At 38.5% G+C, this 19,080-nt stretch overlaps 1 protein-coding gene across 3 annotated transcripts in view; it reads left to right on the plus strand.

Moving 5' to 3' along the window:
• The window catches only part of NPTN (neuroplastin), a 61,017-nt gene that overhangs the window by 33,534 nt on the left and 8,403 nt on the right, over nucleotides 1-19,080 (plus strand). For 2 of the 3 annotated variants that reach the window (XM_063449356.1, XM_063449357.1), the window contains exons 3-6: nucleotides 5,318-5,498; nucleotides 6,146-6,240; nucleotides 8,292-8,425; nucleotides 10,268-10,541. In XM_063449356.1, the coding sequence (XP_063305426.1) occupies nucleotides 5,318-5,498; nucleotides 6,146-6,240; nucleotides 8,292-8,425; nucleotides 10,268-10,541 (684 nt within the window). Of the gene's footprint in view, nucleotides 1-5,317; nucleotides 5,499-6,145; nucleotides 6,241-8,291; nucleotides 8,426-10,267; nucleotides 10,558-19,080 lie in introns of all 3 variants that reach the window. The other variant, XM_063449358.1, reaches the window with a different exon arrangement.

The raw sequence follows: 19,080 nt of genomic DNA on the forward strand, positions 1-19,080 counted from the left end.
ACAACAAACCTGTAAAGTTTTACAATACGGCGTACTGGGCTTCTAATTTAAATGCATTAGGATTCTGCACTGCCAGTCCCGATTTAGATTTAATATATATTCATAAGGGAATTGAAATCCAAAGCTACAGGTAGTTCAAGAATAGTTACATCCTTTTAACTCTTACATCAGGTCGGATGTACAGGAAGTTGATTGGACTATCTTAAAGGGAAGGTCAGGAATAAGAAGAAAGAAACATCTATTTGAATAGTTAGGTGATTTTATGGTTTCCAGCATTCCACGGTATTCTTTGGAAACCACATTTTAGGCCTCTCTATGCTGTTACATTGGCTGCGAAAGTTTTACTTTAAAGCGTTTAGCGATTGGAGAAAGAAACAAGGAGAAGCACCTGAAACGAAGATGATGTACACAATCTGCAATTTCATCAATCTATGACATGGGCAAAAGAAAAATGTTGGCTCTTATATTCAGTCAGATGTTTGTTGCAGTGCCATCTAAATATGGTACTAACATCGTCAATGTGTCAATATTCCATTATCAGTTACAATAAGCATACCTTGTGGTGTGTCCCCAGCCAATCAGTGGACTCATTGTTCTGAGATATAGTAAAGGAAACCAGTATCTGTGTGATCAATGTTTTTCCATAAGATCAGTCCTCAACGGCCACTAGTGAGCTTAACATTTTGGGATGAGCCACCTCTGTACAAGTGGTGTACAGACGATAGTGTGGCCTTTGAGTACTGGTTTGAGAAGCCCTTTTCTAAGATGCTAACCTCATTCTATGTTTTCCTTGTGTCTCTAGCTTTCCGTGTTGTCAGTTATGTGTTGTCTGTCTCTTTCAGCTTCGTGTGCGACATTTAATTTTTCATATCTTTTCAGTACTCGTATTACTACTTATTGTGGTTAATTTTTTCACATCTAGCGTGCTCCTGTCATTATGTTGGGATTTCGGGGCCAAAAAAAACAAACATAAACCAAAGTATAAAATAGATCGAGTATGAAACCTCATGTTCGCTGGACATCATAACTTCTGGACATCTTGTCTCAGTCTTAAAATGTCCTGAAATTATTCTGTCTCTTCCTCGTTCAGTATGCCATAGAGTTACCCCTCCTCTCCTTTTGCTCCCAATTAGTTTACTTTTCCCCTTTGTATATTACAGTATATGACTTTAATATTGTTTAACTATTTTCTTTGTTTCTCCTAATTTTCTATGTCTCCATATGCGCTTCACTACAGTAACATGTGCTGTCTTCAAGGGTTTTCCATTCCTGCCATGAGTACAGCAGAACACTTTTGGATGTCACTTTAATAGTATTAGTAATATGTTTTACTTGTTCCATTTTTTACAGCTTTGTGCCACTATGAAAATGTTTGGTAATGACCATACTGTTTGATGCCCATATACAGAGATATTTAAAGGGATCTGTCACCTTTCCAAAAATCACCTTTGATATGTTCTTGACTTGATTTGTTTAAATACCCTTTCCCATTATTGGAGCAGATGGATAGGTCTATTTCTAGGTAGTGAGAAATATGAAGGGAAATGAGCTTGTGACAGGTGAGCGGATTTTGCTGCAATTTGTACTCCACAGGGCAACATGTGTTGCTGTTTAAAAGAATATACGGTAAATACATATATCTATAAGCTGTTTCTGGATGTAAATCTCAAAGGTGACAGATCTACTTTAGTATGTCCGTAGTGTCATTATGTCTTACTATGAATTGTTTTATGTGAAATTGCAATATGATAGAAGTTTAATTAAGTATATTAAAGTTCTGGAATCTGGTTGCTTGTTTAGCAGTTTCCTGCCACTAGAATTCCATGTATTAGAGGGGGAAAAAAGGGGGAGATGCAGGAAAATGTTAGGAAGAAACATGTTGAAACTGTAAATGTATTCTGAATGGCTTCTGGGAGTTTTGGCCCTAGAAGGAAAAACACTTGCAAAGTGTAGAATATGCATTTTAAAAACGTTTCCAAAATGTACATTTTTGCCATTTCCAGTGGATGTCTGCATTAGTTGCAGGTTTTTTCGTCAGTTTTATTTTGAGAAGCTTTTTTTTTTTTTGAATGGTAAAACACAAACCCTTCTTTTTAGTAAATTACTAGTTTTCCATCTCAGTCATAATGAGCTGAGACTATGAAATTGTATTTAATTTTTAAAACTCAAACTATTTTTTTTCTTATGTGAGCATTCATATTAACATATGTTTTAAAAACAAACCAAAAAACAACCCTCACACCCACTTCACACTAATAAAACAAAACACCCAGCTGTATCAGAATATTTTTTTTTGTTAGAATGGTTTGTTTTGGGATACAACTCAATTTAACGTTTCCATCTATTTTTACATTAAAATGTCCAGTATTCTGAAGCTATGAGGTAAGTCCTGAGAAATGACTTTATGTGTACTAGTAAAAATACAGTAATTTCACTTTTGATGAGAATCTCCTAAACTGAAAATATTCATAATTGGAATAACAATATCGAAATTTTTTTAATGGGGATTGATAAATAGGGGTACAATTATATTTTAGTATTGTCTTATAGAATATGTATTATCCATTAACATATGTGGCCGATTTTAAGTATCAGTCTATCTTTTGGTATGGAGGTGTTCCAGTTTAGGGCTAATGAAAGACAAATTAACAAACTTTAGGCCAGATGAACTGTGTTGGGAATGAAGGTGAATTAGAGCATGTTTTCTATTTCTTTATATACATTTCACAAATTCAGTTTGTTTGTTTTGTGGTTTTTTTTTTGTTTTTTATTTGTGTTAATCGTTGTTTTATTGACAGGATAGGAAAATACAGACAAAAAATACCAGCATAGTTAGGAAGGATATAATTCTGGTTGCTAGAGACATGTCATTTGTAAGCATTACCACTTTGGTCGAGTAACTGGTAGCAGAACTAGTATTAGTATGAGTGTAATATACAGAACTATATATATTGGCTAATAAAGCATGACACTGACTTAAGATCACGCTTTCTCACCGATTTAATAAATCATCGGGTTGAGATGGCAAAGAATTATTAAAAATAAAGATAATACCAGGTTAAAATAAAAACAAACCAACCAAACAACACCTAATATGAAATGTGTGCAGAGGCAGTGTCCTGAAAGTCTGACTCCCATTTGGCTGGGTATTCGGGAGTTTGAGAGTTGAGATATGTTGTCTCATTATCACTGGACCCATGGCTTTCAGAAGTTGAAGGAAAGTGCCAACCGGCTTCCAGGTCTGGTTGCACGCAGAAGCACTCTGCTTCCTAGGTGTTCCGAGTTGTCCCAGGTCCAGTGCGGTGTCTAAATACATCTCAGCATTCCTGCTGTTGCTTATGGTCCTTCTGGGTGTGGAATCTGTGCAGGGATCAATTGACCCTAAGTGCCCACTACCCCAAGCCATCCAGCAGGCCTCAGAGAAGACCGTTGCTAGGGGATTACACGTCTGACTGACCTTTATTCCCAACTAGGGGATTAAAGGTCAGTCCAAACTATGTCTGACTGTTTAGCAGTTGAAAAGGACTGTAGGCTGCCAAAACAAAAATGGAAGAGCTTGTTTTTAAGGCTTAATTTCCCAGAAAGTTAGAGGAGCTCCTCCACCGTATGGCTTTCTCCTTCGGCAGCCAGGCCCCACCCCCACAATTTCAGTTTTTACTGCACCATATAGTTTACCATTTAGCAAACTCACAAATCATTAGCCTTTAAATCTGTAGACAGAAGATTCCTTGAATTTGGAAAACACTATTGCTTGTCAAATGTAGAAGAAAAACAAATGATAAGGAAACCATGTTTTTCCCTTTAAAAAAATATTACTCCAAGCACCATGGCCACTTCAGTGATTTGAAGTGGTCATGAAGTCTGTATGTGCAATGTGCTGCGCATACAGACATTAACCCATTAGCTGCCAGAGGTATTATTCTGGCAGTGTCGTTGGGGTGTCATCAGCCAGTAATTAGAGTTACTAGCTGACATGTCAATTCTGGGCATCTTTTGCTGCACAGAATGTCAATAATTGGCTGAGAGTGGTGAGCTGATGCACTTTGCTAATGAATTTAGACCGCCCGTGCTTCTGCAACTTTGCACAAGCCGGAAGCGTGTCTTTGGACCATCAGGCAGCATTGGAACCTGGTGGGGATCGAGGTAAAGCGGCAAACCATTACTGAATGAAAACTGGAAAACCGAGCCAGGGTATTCCTGGCATCTTAACCACTAGAAATTGAATAGATATGTACCCTGTGTGGTTGTGTAACTGTATATATTATCCCACAATCTACAAAGTATGCATTTAATGAGTCACTATCAAACGAACACAACAGGGGTACATGTCAACAAGCCAAATTACTGCCATTTTGTGATAAGTAAAGTGTAAATTAAAACAAAATTCAACAAGGTTTGTGCATGCATACCAATAACACTATCTTAGAACTATTAACAAAAGTCATGCCCAGAAGAAAACGTATTAACTCAGCAATTTTAAACTTTACATAGTGTGCATGTTTTCTTACGATTACATTATGATTTTAAAATGATCAAACTCTACATTCAGAAGATATTTATTTTGTAGCCCGTAACTTCCCTGAAAAAAAAGATGAATTTATATACAATAAATCCAAATCCAATTTTTTAACCTTTTTTTTTTAAATCTTAAGTATATATTAAAAGGATATTCTATTATTAAATGAAGAAAACTTAAAGAAGGTGGTGTAGTGTGTCAGAGTAAATTAATGCCTTTGTTACTTTAAAGAGACACTCCAGTGTCAGGAAAACAAATCGTTTTTATGGCACTGCAGGTCCCCTCTCCCTCCCACCACCCATCCCATGTTGATCCCATGTTGCTGAAGGGGTGAAAACCCCTTCAGTTACTTACCTGAGACCCCCGCCGATGTCCCTCGGCAGTGGTTTCGGGTCCGCTCACGCTCCTCCCCCACCGACGTCATCCGGCGGGGGAGACCTAATGCGCATGGGAGGCAATGGAGTTTGATTTCCCCCCCCCCCCCCCCCCATCTCTTTCTGTAAACCATAATATGTTTGTTCCATTGTAAAACACTGTATTTTTACTGCTGCAGAGGGTTTGTTGTTTGTTGAAACATTGGATCATCTCTGTCGCATTCTGCTGCAAATTTCCATTTGTGATTTCTTAGCCATTGTCCTTTAGTGTTCTGTCTGAAGTGCAGTTGAAAAATGAACTTCAAGTGTGCTCTGCCGTTTGTAATAAATGACGAGTATGTCAGATGCTCATACAGCACTAGTGTTTGGCATTTTATGGACAGACAATTCTGTGGGTTTTCACATTAGGACTACTCTATTCTTTCAGAGCCAAGAATCAATGCCAGTGAGGAAGTTACCATAAAGAAAGACAGCGGTGCTATTTTGTTGCAGTGCAACCTTACTACTTCCACCCTGGGAACACCCGAAAGCACTCACTGGACGAAGAATGGAGTGGAAGTTGCTAACAGCCGCAAGCTTGTCGTAAATGATAACTACATGGAGCTGAGGTATAAAAGCTGGTGACGATTTGTAAAAAGAAGGCAAACTTGGGTTTTCCTCAAACTATTAGTTGGCTGGGATTTGTATTGATCAGTAATTAAGACTGTAATGGGACTTTAGTTCGACTCTTACATGTATTGTCTAAGAGTTATTTTTCCCCATTATGTAGACAATACAAAGTCTAACGTTTAATTTTTAACATGTATCATTTAAAAGAAATAAATCTTACCCTCAAATATTCCCATTTCGACCAAAAGGAATTTAGCAACATTAAACACTGCATCTTTTAGACTAGATTAAAGAACCAAACACCCAAATGCTCATTACTACACATGGAATTGGCCCTGTAAGACCCAAGAAGGGACATTGACTCTGTTTGCAATGGCTGTTGGTTGCTTAATTGTGGCCATAAGTTGCAAACGCGATTTCAAGTATTTGTTTATTTTAGAAGACATCATGTGCTAGCTAAGTACATATGAGATTTGTATCACTGTTATAAAGCAAGGATAAAATAGTAATACAATTCAAATTAATAGTTTACCATACACATGTATGCAGCAAACAGTCTATGTATTAACCTTTATCTGCCTTTCTCTCTGGGATCATCTTGGTTTTGATGACGAGTCTCATCTGTTTTTCTGTGTTCTGTTTATAGGCTTCCAAAGCCAAAAGCTGACGATTCTGGGGAGTATCTTTGTGTTTTTACCTTTGCCAATGCTCCTCCTGCCAATGCTACAGTTGAAGTGAAAGGTAAACAGACATTCATTTAAAGCAGCCAGTTGGTGAAACATTTTCTGTGATCCTTGTCTGAAACTCCTTAACTCTTTCCATTGCCAAAAAGAAAACCGCATAATATTTTTTTGGAACATGTGATGCATAACTAGAACATATGCATAGGTCACAGCAATAGGCAACCTTTGGCACTCCAGATGTTGTGGACTACTTCCACCAATAGGCTCTTACACCCATAATGCTGGCAAAGCATCATGGGAGGTGTAGTCCAAAACATCTAGAGTGCCGCATGTTGCCTATGCCTGGCATAGGATAACACAACAATTGTGTTTATAAATAACTGTTTAGGGGTGAGTATAAAGATGTTGAGATTATTTTATCACAGTAATATGCAGTAAGTGTGACAAAAACAGATAAATGAAAACAAACCCTATGCTTACAGGTGTTTGCAAGGAAAATAATTGTATGTCATGCAATTTTTCTTCTAAATCGCTTAAAAATGGTGGCAAGTGAGCATAATGTCAACAAACGGCTACACCAAGTATCTTTACAACAAAGGGTTTTGCAGGATGCAATAGGAGTTTGTAATGAATCTCTGTGGTGTCCTAATGTGCAATGAAACATTAGTTTAGATATCATAAGTGTAAACAGAGAGGGGGGAGGGGACAGAGATACAAGAACCCAGAAGATGCAGAAAGATGCATTTATTGCAAAATAGTCATCCTGATCCTTTGCACGACACACATGCATGTCACACATTGTATCAACCCTTTCCCTCAAAAGCTTCTTTGAGGAAGAGAGACAAACGAACCCCCGAGAGCAGCTTCCATCCTGTTCTATGAGATGTCTAACTTAAAAGGTTACTTCAGTCATCATAACCACTTCAGTCTGCTGTAGTGGTTATGATGCCAGCAGTACCCTGGCCTGGTTCCCCAGTAATGGGCAAACAGTTAAGCAATGGTTTGCCTCCTTACTTGGGTCACCACTGTGCGTTTTTGTCTTCTGCAAAGCTGCGGCTGTCGCCATTCTTTGGCTGAGAGTGACCACTGACCACTGTCAGTCAATGACTATCATTCTGTTCAATGAAAGTTGCACAGAATTTACATTAGAGTTCCAGGCTGGCTAATGCCACCCAGATAATGATGCTGGAGGTGAACCAGAAGGGTTAAACTCTGCATGTGCAGCATATCATGCATTAGATGAGGGAGAAAAAAAAAAAACCCTCCCAACCAAACCAATCCCAATGTGATTACCAGGTATGCTCACATAAATCATAACCTAGATACCATTCATCAAATAGTTGGGCCAATCAAGGACCTCCTATCTGGGAGTCCCTGTATAACACTTACCACTCTTCTACTATTGGGATCTACATTTTAGTCATACCAGTGCTTTATGTTTTTTTTTTTATGTTTGTGAGTTAGCTAGCCAGTGGGTCATTATGTGTGAATGCAGGCAATGCTGAACAATCTCCACAGATCTCTTTGTGTACCTAAATGCATGAACACACAAGCTGCTGTGCAGATCCTTATATGGCTGTTGTATGTATCCCATAATCCCCTTTTGCATAAGAGGGGTCTGTAATAACATGATGTACCCTCAATTTAATATTTTTGGATAAGCTTAATAGAAGAATTAAATCTTTTTGGATAAACGTTTAAAAGTATTTAATATTTTATTAAAAATATTTGTTTGTTTTTTTGTTTTTTACATACAATATATTTTAATATTTTAAAAATTTTCATTTTAAAAGTTTATCCAAAACTATTAAATCATTTGAATAACTTATCCAAGCATAACAAATTAAGGCCTATATACACAAACTGCAGGATGGAGAGGTTGATATTGCATGATCAGAATTTCAAAAGCAATAAAAGGAGAGGACTATACAGCTGTAAACTAGCCAGGAGCAAGGACAAGCAGATAGGTCAAGGGTTAATTTGTATTTAGCTCTCAGACCCATCTGTCAGAACAGTTGTTAGGCAACAGGAGAGCAGTAGATGTTTTAAACGCCTTCCCTTCCAAAAAAAAACAAAATTACCATTCTTTGACCTTGTATTGTCTTTCAGCTGCCCCAGAAATCACTGGTCACAAAAAAAGTGAAAACAAGAATGAAGGCCAGGAGGCACTGATGTACTGCAAATGTGTGGGATACCCTCATCCTGAGTGGTCGTGGTTTAAGAAAGTGGATAATGAATTCATGGTGAGCAGCACAGAGTATATTACGAATGTTTTCCTGGCTAAATTTCATATTAAACACCAATATATTACTCCTGTTATGCTACAAGACGACATAAATGTTCCAAAAAGAATACATCCATATGTATAAGCTTTAGTTATCATGACAATAGAATTGGCAAACATAGGGGCACGGTGGACTGTTTATAATGGTGAATACCTGCATCCTAAAGAGACATAAGATCCCTCATTTTACATAACGGATTCTACACTTTCAAATGAAGGGGACGCTCACCCAGTCTCCATTCCTTCAAAAAATGCATAAAAAACTCAACTCAACACAAAAGCATATCAATTAAACTGTTAATGGCTCCAAGAAACCCCACACTAAGTCTTCATTGAATACTATTCTACCAATCTACTTCCCTAACCTTTTGAAGCACTTTACCCCACTCCCCCCAGCATGTAAGCTCATTGAGCAGGACCCTCAACCCCTCTGTTCCTGTGTGTCCAACTCGTCTGGTTACAATTACATGTTTTTAGTCCACCCATTGTAAAGCGCTGCAGAATTTGTTGGCACTATATAAATATAATAATAATAATGTCCCCTTAGTATAAACATAATGCTAGAGCCATACCCAATAAGGCAGGAATTCAATTTTGCAGTTGCAGGTGGTCACTGATTTTTGGGCAACCACCTGCAACATAAGGGAAAAAATTATCACTCATTTGAAGGGCAATCTATACCCTTTTAAACAAAGCTCTTTTGCCATTGTAGGTGGTGTGGAGGTGGACATACCTGTCACAACACACTCCATGCTGATGTCACACATTGCCAGGGGCATCGTTAATTATACATTAAATAGGTAGAATTGTGAGAACAACACAGTCATCACTCGCACTAAAGGGGTTAAAGAAATATACAAGCACTGCAGTGACCATTTGAACCACAGCAGTTTAGTGACACATCTGCCACAACTCAGGATCAGTAGCACATGGCTGTCTGTACCCTTTAGTCGGTGATGTAATAGCCTATGTGGCCTACTGAGCTTGAGATGACGTGCTTAATGACGGCAACACGTGTTATTCTTGGATTTTAATCAAATAACATTTTCTTAATTTAGTGTTACCAGCGTTTTTGGTTTCATAAAGCTGCAGGACTACTATTGAGACAACCTTTCTGCCCTAGAATCAAGCACCTTTAGTTTACAATTATTAACCCCTTAAGGACCAAACTTCTGGAATAAAAGGGAATCATGACATGTCACACATGTCATGTGTCCTTAAGGGGTTAAAGGAATCCTATAGTTTTTTTTTCTGGCACTATAGGCTCCTGGAGTGCCTCTCACACGACGCTGAAGGGGTTAAAACCCCTTCAGCCACTTACCTGAATCCAGCGCTGATGTCCCTCGGCGCTGGCAGGGGTGGCCGCATGCGTGCGCATTAAACCTCCCCATAGAAAGCATTATTCAATGAATGACGCTGGAGGTCTGTGAGAAACAGGTCCAGTGTCCGATAACGGACCAAAAGTCCATTTGGATTCCGGAAGCCCTCTAGTGGCTGTCTGTTAGACAGCCACAGAGGGCAGACTTAGAGCAGCAATGTAAACATTGCAGTTTCTCTGGAACTGTAATATTTTACATTTAGCACAAAGTGCAAAAGGGAAACATCACCCAGACCACTTCAATTTACAGTGTCCCTTTAACCCCTTAAGCACACATGACGGAAATATTACGTCATGATTCCCTTTTATCCCAGAAGTTGTGTCCTTAAGGAGTTAAATGTTTTGAAGAACCACTATATAAACTGACACTGTAGCACTTGTTTGTTAATGTTGCTAAACAGGCCATTCTGTTTCACTTTGCAGGAGATAAATAATGGGAGTGGACGCATATTCATTACTAGTAAAGAGAACTACACAGAGTTGAGGATCATAAACCTGGACATTAGTGAAGACCCTGGTGTATATGCTTGTAATGCTACCAATTCTGTTGGGTCCGCAAACAGCAGCATCATCTTACGTGTGCGCAGCCACCTAGCCCCACTTTGGCCTTTCCTGGGAATTGTGGCAGAAATAGTAATTTTGGCTGTCATCATTGTGGTCTACGAGAAACGCAAGAGGCCGGATGAAGTACCAGACGGTAAGAATGGGGAGTTGTTATGAGCTTTACTTTTCAAATGCCAAACTTCTGCTACCAGTTACTAAACCATATAAAGGAATAAACTAATAAAATAGAATAGGGGAAAAGGCAGTGGGATATATGTGAGACTAAACGCAGATAGAAAGACTTACATCTAAAATGTAGCAAGACCGCTTCTGTGTATAGAATATAAACTGGGCTAGGAACAAAAAACAGCGTGGTTGTGCTTTATATGACTAAACAACAAAATAATAATGTATTACTTAGAAAAAAGGGATGTATTTTAAATCTTATTTATTTATTCATCTATTTATTTATTGCAGGGTTATTTATTAAAGTCAAAGCCCTTGGGCCACACTAGCAGAAATAATCCAGGGCTATCTGGGAATGGTGCGAATGCAAAATCTGGACATTGTTCACATGATTTAACAATGCTTGGATTTTACAGAGCAGCTCCCTCAATGAGTTGGGATGTGGTCTGGATTTGAGCGTATCCGGATGCAAAAATCCAAAACCAAACTTTGCACATGCTGCACCTAACAATGGCAACCTATTGCTTTGGGCTTTTTGATAGACCGGTCTAGAGAGCTGCAGTTGCAATGTTTTTTTTTAACTTCCTTTTAAATGCCTTTTCTTGTTAGCTGGGCCTGTAATACATTCATGTGGAATACAGTCAATCTCATCCAGTAGTTAACAGAATTTTTATTCACAATAGCTTTATGTAGCAAGTACTCATTTTAATGGACCCAAATAATCCATTTAACAGTGGCACTTGAACAGCACTAAAACGTGATTATTATTATTTTTTTATATGAATCTCAAAATCTGAATAAAACTAGCCAACCATATAAGAAGCTTTGGACTGGGGATTTGTGCTCAGTGCCTCTCCATGAGAAGTGTTTAATTGGACAGTGTCCAACTGTAAAAAGCAAGTAAGTGCTGGGCAAAAGGAAGGCAATATATCATGAGCTACAGAGCCCAGTTCTGCCGCTAATGAAAGATAATCTGCATAGTTTAGGCTATATTTATGAAAAAAAAAAATTAAAAGCATGTTTTCAACAATTAATTATATACATTAAAAATATGCAGTTCCCTTTTACCCATAGGAAAAAAGATTCACTAGCCAGCCCAGCCTTCTCAACTGATGCATTGATATCCTCTTCTTTTGCCCTTGAAAATGAGCATCTATGATTATAGATTGTTATTAAATCTCTCACAAAACTGTATTCAGATAGCCTGACTACAATAACCAGAATATCATTGTATTTAAAATCCTGGCTAGTGTCAAATACAGTACATGTGAAGACATATGTATAGCAGTTATCCGATGTGCACAGGTTTTTGGGACAGTGAAAGTAAAAACTGTGTTTCCTCAATTGGGAAGCATTATATTGGCTGAGAGCATTGAGATATTGATGATCTCAGCCAGGTGTGGAGTGGTGTCTATGGTGAAAAAAGTGTGCTGATGGTCTAAGATGAGTAAAATGCCTTATTTTACTACATCTGGGTGGACGTGCACATCTAAATAGCACCAAGATCACTAACAGGAATATATACCCAGACCACTTCATCTCAATGCGTGCCCCGTTTTAACCTTGAAGTTGAAAATATTGCTGTTCTGCAGGAGCGCCAATATTTTCATGCCAGGATTAACCTGCCTCTTGCAACAGTCCTACTGAGAGCGACTATAGTCACTTCCATGGAATAGCAGATGGTGTCACATACTTTGGCATTGTGCATATCCAAACAATGGACCATGTGTCATCATATAATGTCCTCCACATTTAGAATCGGCAGTTCAGAATGGTCTTGTAGTCATTAATTGACTGGGACATTCCATTTTAGAATATGATCTTTCAAGAACCGATTGCCATGACAACATACAGTCATTAAGGTGCTTAATCCTTAAGATTTAAGATCTCAGGATGTATTTCTTCTGATTCCTGTGGTATAACACGCACTTCCTCTGGTGAGGCAAAAAATACATTGCTAACATTTAAAAGCTAAAATCTAAATTTAATATAAAATCTTAAACGGTGCACGGAAATAACTCTGAAATATGATTCTTGAGAACAACAGTGAAAGAAAAGCAAACCTCTATTATTTTTAAAAATCATGATAGCTTTCCCTTAATAACACAAATGAATATACTGTATATATCTATTGAATCTTTAGATGATTATATACTATTTATTAAAGAAAATTATTATTTTAAAAATAAAATTAACATAATTATGTAAAGTTTGCTTTTAGTGATAAAGTATGGATTATTGCAGCTTGTACATAGTCAAATAAAGCACTATATGTTTATTTAAACCATGGGTCGTCAACCTGGTCCCTACCGTCCACTAACGGGCGTTTCAGGATTCCAGGTGGGCGGTTGGGATTTCCTCAATTTTAGAGATTGGGTGGGTGGGAGGGAGGATGCGAGCCGGCGGTACCCCTGCGACCGGGTACCGCGGGCCCCCTGTTATTACATCACACGCTGGGAGGAAGTGACTGCACGTCACTCCTCCCAGCTAACACACAGACGCGCGGGAGGAAGACCATGGAGTCAGAGTAAGAACTCTGACTCCTATCCACCTGAGCCACCACCCCAGGGAAAGTCACACTCCTGCACCTAAAAGGTAGGAAACAGGAGGGTGACTAAAATATTTTGTGTGTATGTGTCTTTGTATGTATGTCTTGTGGGTTTGTCTTTGTATGTATGTATGTATGTATGTGTGTGTATGTGCCTATGTATGTATGTTGTGTGTGTCTGTCTGTATATATGTGTGTATGTATGTTTGTCTTGTCTTTGTATGTGTGTCTTGTGTCTTGTGTCTGTCTGTATGTGTGTATGTATGTCTTATGCGTGTGTCTTTGTATGTGTGTGTTTGTGTGCCTGTCTGTTTGTATGTGTGTGTGTGTGCTTGTCTGTTTGTATGTGTGTGTGTGTGCTTGTCTGTTTGTATGTATGTGTCTTGTGTGTGTCTGTATGTATGTGTGCCTGTCTGTTTGTATGGATGTGTCTGGATGTGTCTTTGTATGTGTGTCTGTATGTATGTATGTGTGCCTGTCTGTTATAGTGGGCTATAGTAAGTGGGCTACCTAGCTCAGCCTTCCTACTGGGCATTGCTACAAGGAAGGTTAAAAAATAGAAAAAAAAGGGTGGCAGGGGAATTGAGGAGGGGGAGCTGATGCACAGATGAGAAATCTTATTATGCGCAAGCAGAGAAGTCGTCTGAATATGACCGAAAGAGGAGACCTTGGTTTTGTTCCTTACGAAAATCAAACCAGATATCAAATATTTAGTCTCGCAGCATCAGCCTCAAGGATCTCATTAATCACTAGTAAGGGTAATTTCTATTTACTTTATTGTTTTCTCATTAAACTTTATAAAGTTAAAAACAGTATAAACATGCATTAAGTAGAAATAAAAAGATAAATGTACGTACATTTTTTTTTTTTTTTTTAAAAACACCCTCCTTTCTAAAAAATATTCTGCACTTGCGCGAAAACTGGTGGGCGGTAAGAAGATGTTTCCATCAAGAAAGATGCATTAGTGGGTGGTAGGTAGAAAAAGGTTGACTGCCACTGATTTAAACAGACACTTCCACGTACCATAACCAGAACAGCATAATGTAACAGTTATGGTGCTAGGAATCCACCTCTGAAAATTTATTTTTTTAAATGTAATTCCTCCTTCAACTGAAGGCATGGGATAGCACCACTTTCACATAGAGCCATCCACGCACTTTTACATTGTGACAATGCTTTGGCTGCTCACTCGGTGCAAGCCTAATTCAGTGAATGTGTACAACTGCTTGGCTGCCTCCGTTAGGAAGTGATGTTTCTGCACATCCTCTCATTCTGAAGGAGGAGGAGACATGGTGTTGCAGAAGATGATTATTATAACACCATTGACACTTAATGAGTGATGATGCTGAGCCTACATATGTCATACTGTATGGAACATGGAGGTTTCTTGTTCAAGATTCAAGGGAACATATTTCTTTAGTTCTCCCCCTCCCCCCCACAGACAAAATAACTTGATTAACAAATACATTTAATATTAATTGAGAATTAAGAGGAATTATGTTGGGTCGAATTAAGCATTTTGAAAACCAATATCTGTCATGCTGTTGTAGATTTTTATTGTTCATTGTTCTTATATGAAAAACAGCATTTATATAAAATCATCAACTTGTGGATGAAAGGAGCAGCTATTCTCTGACTGAATGTGAAAATGATGAAGGTCTAAAATCCAATCTTCCTTATTTCCTTGTAAGGTTGATTCTTTCAGACCATATGTTAAAGGAATCCAGTCAGGTCCCCTGTGATTCTAGTCATGTAGATGATCATTGCAAGGCAAAGTAGAGTCATCTTTAGTCGGGAACACACCTGTTTCACATAGAGGATCATTTAAGTGGTGGCTTGCTGGGAGTCCGGACCATGTTCTTTTAAGAGTTAACCATCTTAGAGTATGGATAAAAGGTAACAGAACTGACCACACTTTAACGATGCAGAATGATCTAAGGGCTATCATTTGATCTAGTGATAGGTTCATTAATTAAATACCATAAAAATAAAACACATTGAATTTCTGGTCTAAAACACTCACAAACTGTTTTCTTTCTCCGAGCATTTCAGGTAAGTGCCAGTCCCCAATGATCTTCTGTAAGATTTGTGCTTTGGAAAACTTCATAATAGGTTATTTACTCCTATCCTTGTTTCTGACTTAGAGGTTTGTATGAGTTTTATCCAGGCCGAGCTAAGGTGCCGTCTTGCTGCAGGCATGAAACCACTGCTGATCTAATAAAGAGTTTGTGCTTTGCAAAGAAGCAACTAACTGGATGGTTTTTTTTGGGGGGGGGAAACACTTTTTTTTTCTGATGCTATTGCCTTCTGAATGGTAGACGTTTCTAACTTCCTCCCTCTGTGGATTTCTTGAAGTCTGTGTAGATAGGTTGCATGTTGGAGATTGCACATTCTAAAGGCTTAGTAGTAAGAAGTGTAATGTGCCGCTTCATGCAAGTGGTTAACTAAATCCTTGGCAGTAAGGCCTTTCCAGTAGCATAAACTTCAATATTTTCTGTTATTGCATTAAAGCTTTTCGGTCACAGCAGTGCTTTTCAAACCCTTCAGCAAGGCTAATATGTTTGTTCTACCTTGTTAAGCTTAATTTCTCCTACTTATTTTGTTATAACCTGCCAATAGGAAAAAAAGGCTCAATGACCTCCCCCTTAACCTTAGAAATGATGGCTAAACTTGGTAATCCAATTGTTTGAGGACATTTCCCACCATGGTCAGACTGCCTTAACGCTGGCAATGTGTCATAGAAAATGTCATTCATCGACCTCTTGGATTCTAAGATTAGGCATCTCTGCATTAGATGCTTTGGTTCCCATTCTGCCATCATGCCTGGCTCCTGTTGCACAGCCCGTTGGGTGCAGTAAAATTTGCTGCTTGACTCTGGTCCATGGGACCTCCAAGCAGCAGAGCATGTCCAGGATTGTCTGTTATCGAACTGTGCACGACCCACTAATTGCATGCTGGTGCTCCAAGTTATGCAATATGTCGTGCCGTGGATGCCCAACTGTAGAGGCTGCCATTTGTAAAAGAACGTAGGGCAGATCCTGAATTTTTCTGCAACACTTAGTGTGTTATCAACTTTCATTCCTAACAAGCCACTGATGACTTTCTTTCATTGACTATAGAGTCAGAGAAAGCATCAGACAGCTCACCAGGCTTAATCTCCATTTTCATGCCTGTTTTCTAGTGCTGCCATATTTTAGTTATTAAGTATTGGTTTATAAGCTGCATGTAGGATATAATGAGCGTGCTTTTTATCCACTGTAATGTGAGCTCCCATTGGCAGAAGTGTAATTTTACTGACCATTGACATCAATGGGAGCTCATATTGAGAACTCAAGGAGAAATGAGTGGGTTGTATTCTTCTCCCACGGTAGTTAACCACTAATGGTGAAGAAAACAAAGTATAATTCTGTTTTACTAGTGACGTTATTTACAGCATGTTCCATAGTTAAAATAAAGATGTATGGCCTTTAACTTTCATATTTCTTGAAATATATGGTGTGTATGGGTGTGTGTGTGTATGTATTTAGAGTTGACTCACAAGCTTACCTATTTGAACAGGATGCAGTACTTGCTGGCATTTGAAAGGTTGCAAGATAGTGGGTATAGTGGATATCCTCCTGGTCAGTGTGCACTGCCTGTATAACCAGCTCTTCCTTTCACCATTGCTTCCTTTCCACCTTACATTATGCTTGCCTTCTCTTCTGCAGCATAGATCGGATCAGATACTGTGCCTGTTTTTTTTTTTCTTTCTTTCTCCCAAGGGATGTTGTTATTTTCATGGTGGGGAGGGGGAATCCAGGGCAGCAGTCTCTCAAATAATATTTGTTGGTTACTGTGATCTTTTTTGTTTGTTTTTTTCTTTTTTTTCTTGTTTTGTTTTTTTTTCCCTTCAATTGCATCAAACCCTAAATATTATGGTGGTAAGTGAGAGTTCTGCATGCTTTTCCAGTTTGTCTAATCTCGCTTCCGTTGTTGGGATTGCTCAAGCCCATAATGTGAACACTCAGGAGTTTTCCCTCATCCACTTTTCAGAACAAATTTTCAGTTTGCTGGGGTGTTTTTCTTTTTGTTCCTATTACAAATAGAATGCTTTGTTCTTTAATAAAGTTCCTCTAACTTCCACTTCCTCTCTCTCTTCCCTCCTTCTCACGTCACTCAGGATCTCTGCCTGTCCTCTTCTCATTATTACTCATCTAAGCAGAATAGTCACATCAGGGTATCTGTAGGGCATCACTGCAGTTCAGCTCTAGCTGAAGGCCCAAATTAAGCAGGATATCATTCCAGCGTATCACTTTTATACTGAACGTCACAGAAGCAAAAATGTCTGACATACCACAATCAGCAAAATTGCAGGGTTGTCCAGTGAGCCTGTCTAAGCAAACATATTATCACAATATTTTTGTCTACTCCAGGCACTATAACTGCAACAGACAGACCTCCTTCATGGTTATGGTGCCAGGAGATCTCTGGAATTATCTAGAGAATTTTCTCAGAGCAATTTTAGAAGGTTGTGACAACTTATCTGGGTCTCCCGGGCACTTGCATCACATCTGGTTTTCTCCAGCAGGATAACCTGAATGGCTTTATGGGCTTAGCATAGCTGTTACATACCATGCTCATTGGCTGAGATCGCTCAGCTGATGCTCCGGGACCAAAAGCCTAGTTGCTTGGCCGTGCTTGGCTCAGTTGAGTTAGACAGATCCTGCAAACTGGGTATGTGGCTGCAGGCACCCAGCTGGAGCCAGGTAACCCATCAAACTGATTTAATGTAGTATTATAAATTTTGATGGTACGGTATGGCATGCCTGGCACTGTAACCACTATAGCAGGCTGCAATGTATATGGTGCTTGGATTGTTACATTCAATCACTATTTAATTAGCTGTATGGAACGCAGCTTTATTTAAATATTTGTAGCAGCAGTAGCCCCATGTCTCATTTAGCTTGACGTTTAAAGATACATTTCCTTGAAATTTTATTTTGTCAGAATTTTTTGTTGAATGACAAAAATAGATGTGACCACGACGGCGTTTTATGCCATCAGAGGACGATGATTCCTTACGAATGTTGTTTTTTAAATATGACATGACAGTTAGGACCCATGTATACTTTGTATTCAGAATATTATTAAATCCACTGAATAGTTCTATGCCATATTTCAGTTTTTTTTAATATAACATACTTTAAATATGAAGCATTTTAACTTGTATTAATCAGGTTTTTTCATTTAGTATGGAAAAGCAAATTTCATTTACACGCTTATCATTTCTTTCACCTATCTACCCATACCAATGCCTATTTGGACGAGATACATATCTTTTGTCATATTCCTCAGCATCCCTATATCAGTGGCTGTTCTTACAACAGTCCAGCGCCTTTGCAAAGAAATACATTCTAGAAAAGGATCTTTCAAATAATTCTTAAATGTCAACATCTTGTTTAATTTTTAGGATCTCCTTGTTGACAATATGTGTGTTAACATGACTGAATTTTACAAGGACATCCTTAAAATCTGAATGTATTCTATGGGGGTTCTTGGTTTTATAGTATATGTACTCTTATTGGCACAGTGCTGGTGTTTTGTGGGAACTAAGGTAGTTGGGTGAGGAAGAGGCAAGAAAGGGTAGCTTTGAAGTACATTTAGTGGTACCATACCATATCAAACTTAAATGTTCAATATGTGTTTTAATTCTAAACCTTTGTAAGTTCTAAGTACCTTCCCCATACCCCTCCCTTGATGAGTAACGTTTCCCTTGCCATTGAATGGTTTGGATTTTTGCCTGTGTGTGTAAATATGGAATTGGTTGCTGTGTGTTCCAGGCCCTTTGTGCAATTGTAATTTTCCTGTGCGTTAACAAAGCACGTTGTAGCCCTCCCCAGTCTGACTTTTCTGTCCTATTTCAAAATGCATTTTGCTAATTTTGGTAGACATCTGTGGGCAAAGATTTGTTGACTGTTTT

This window comes from Pelobates fuscus, chromosome 3 (genome assembly GCF_036172605.1).
Source record: "Pelobates fuscus isolate aPelFus1 chromosome 3, aPelFus1.pri, whole genome shotgun sequence".
NCBI lineage: Eukaryota > Metazoa > Chordata > Amphibia > Anura > Pelobatidae > Pelobates > Pelobates fuscus.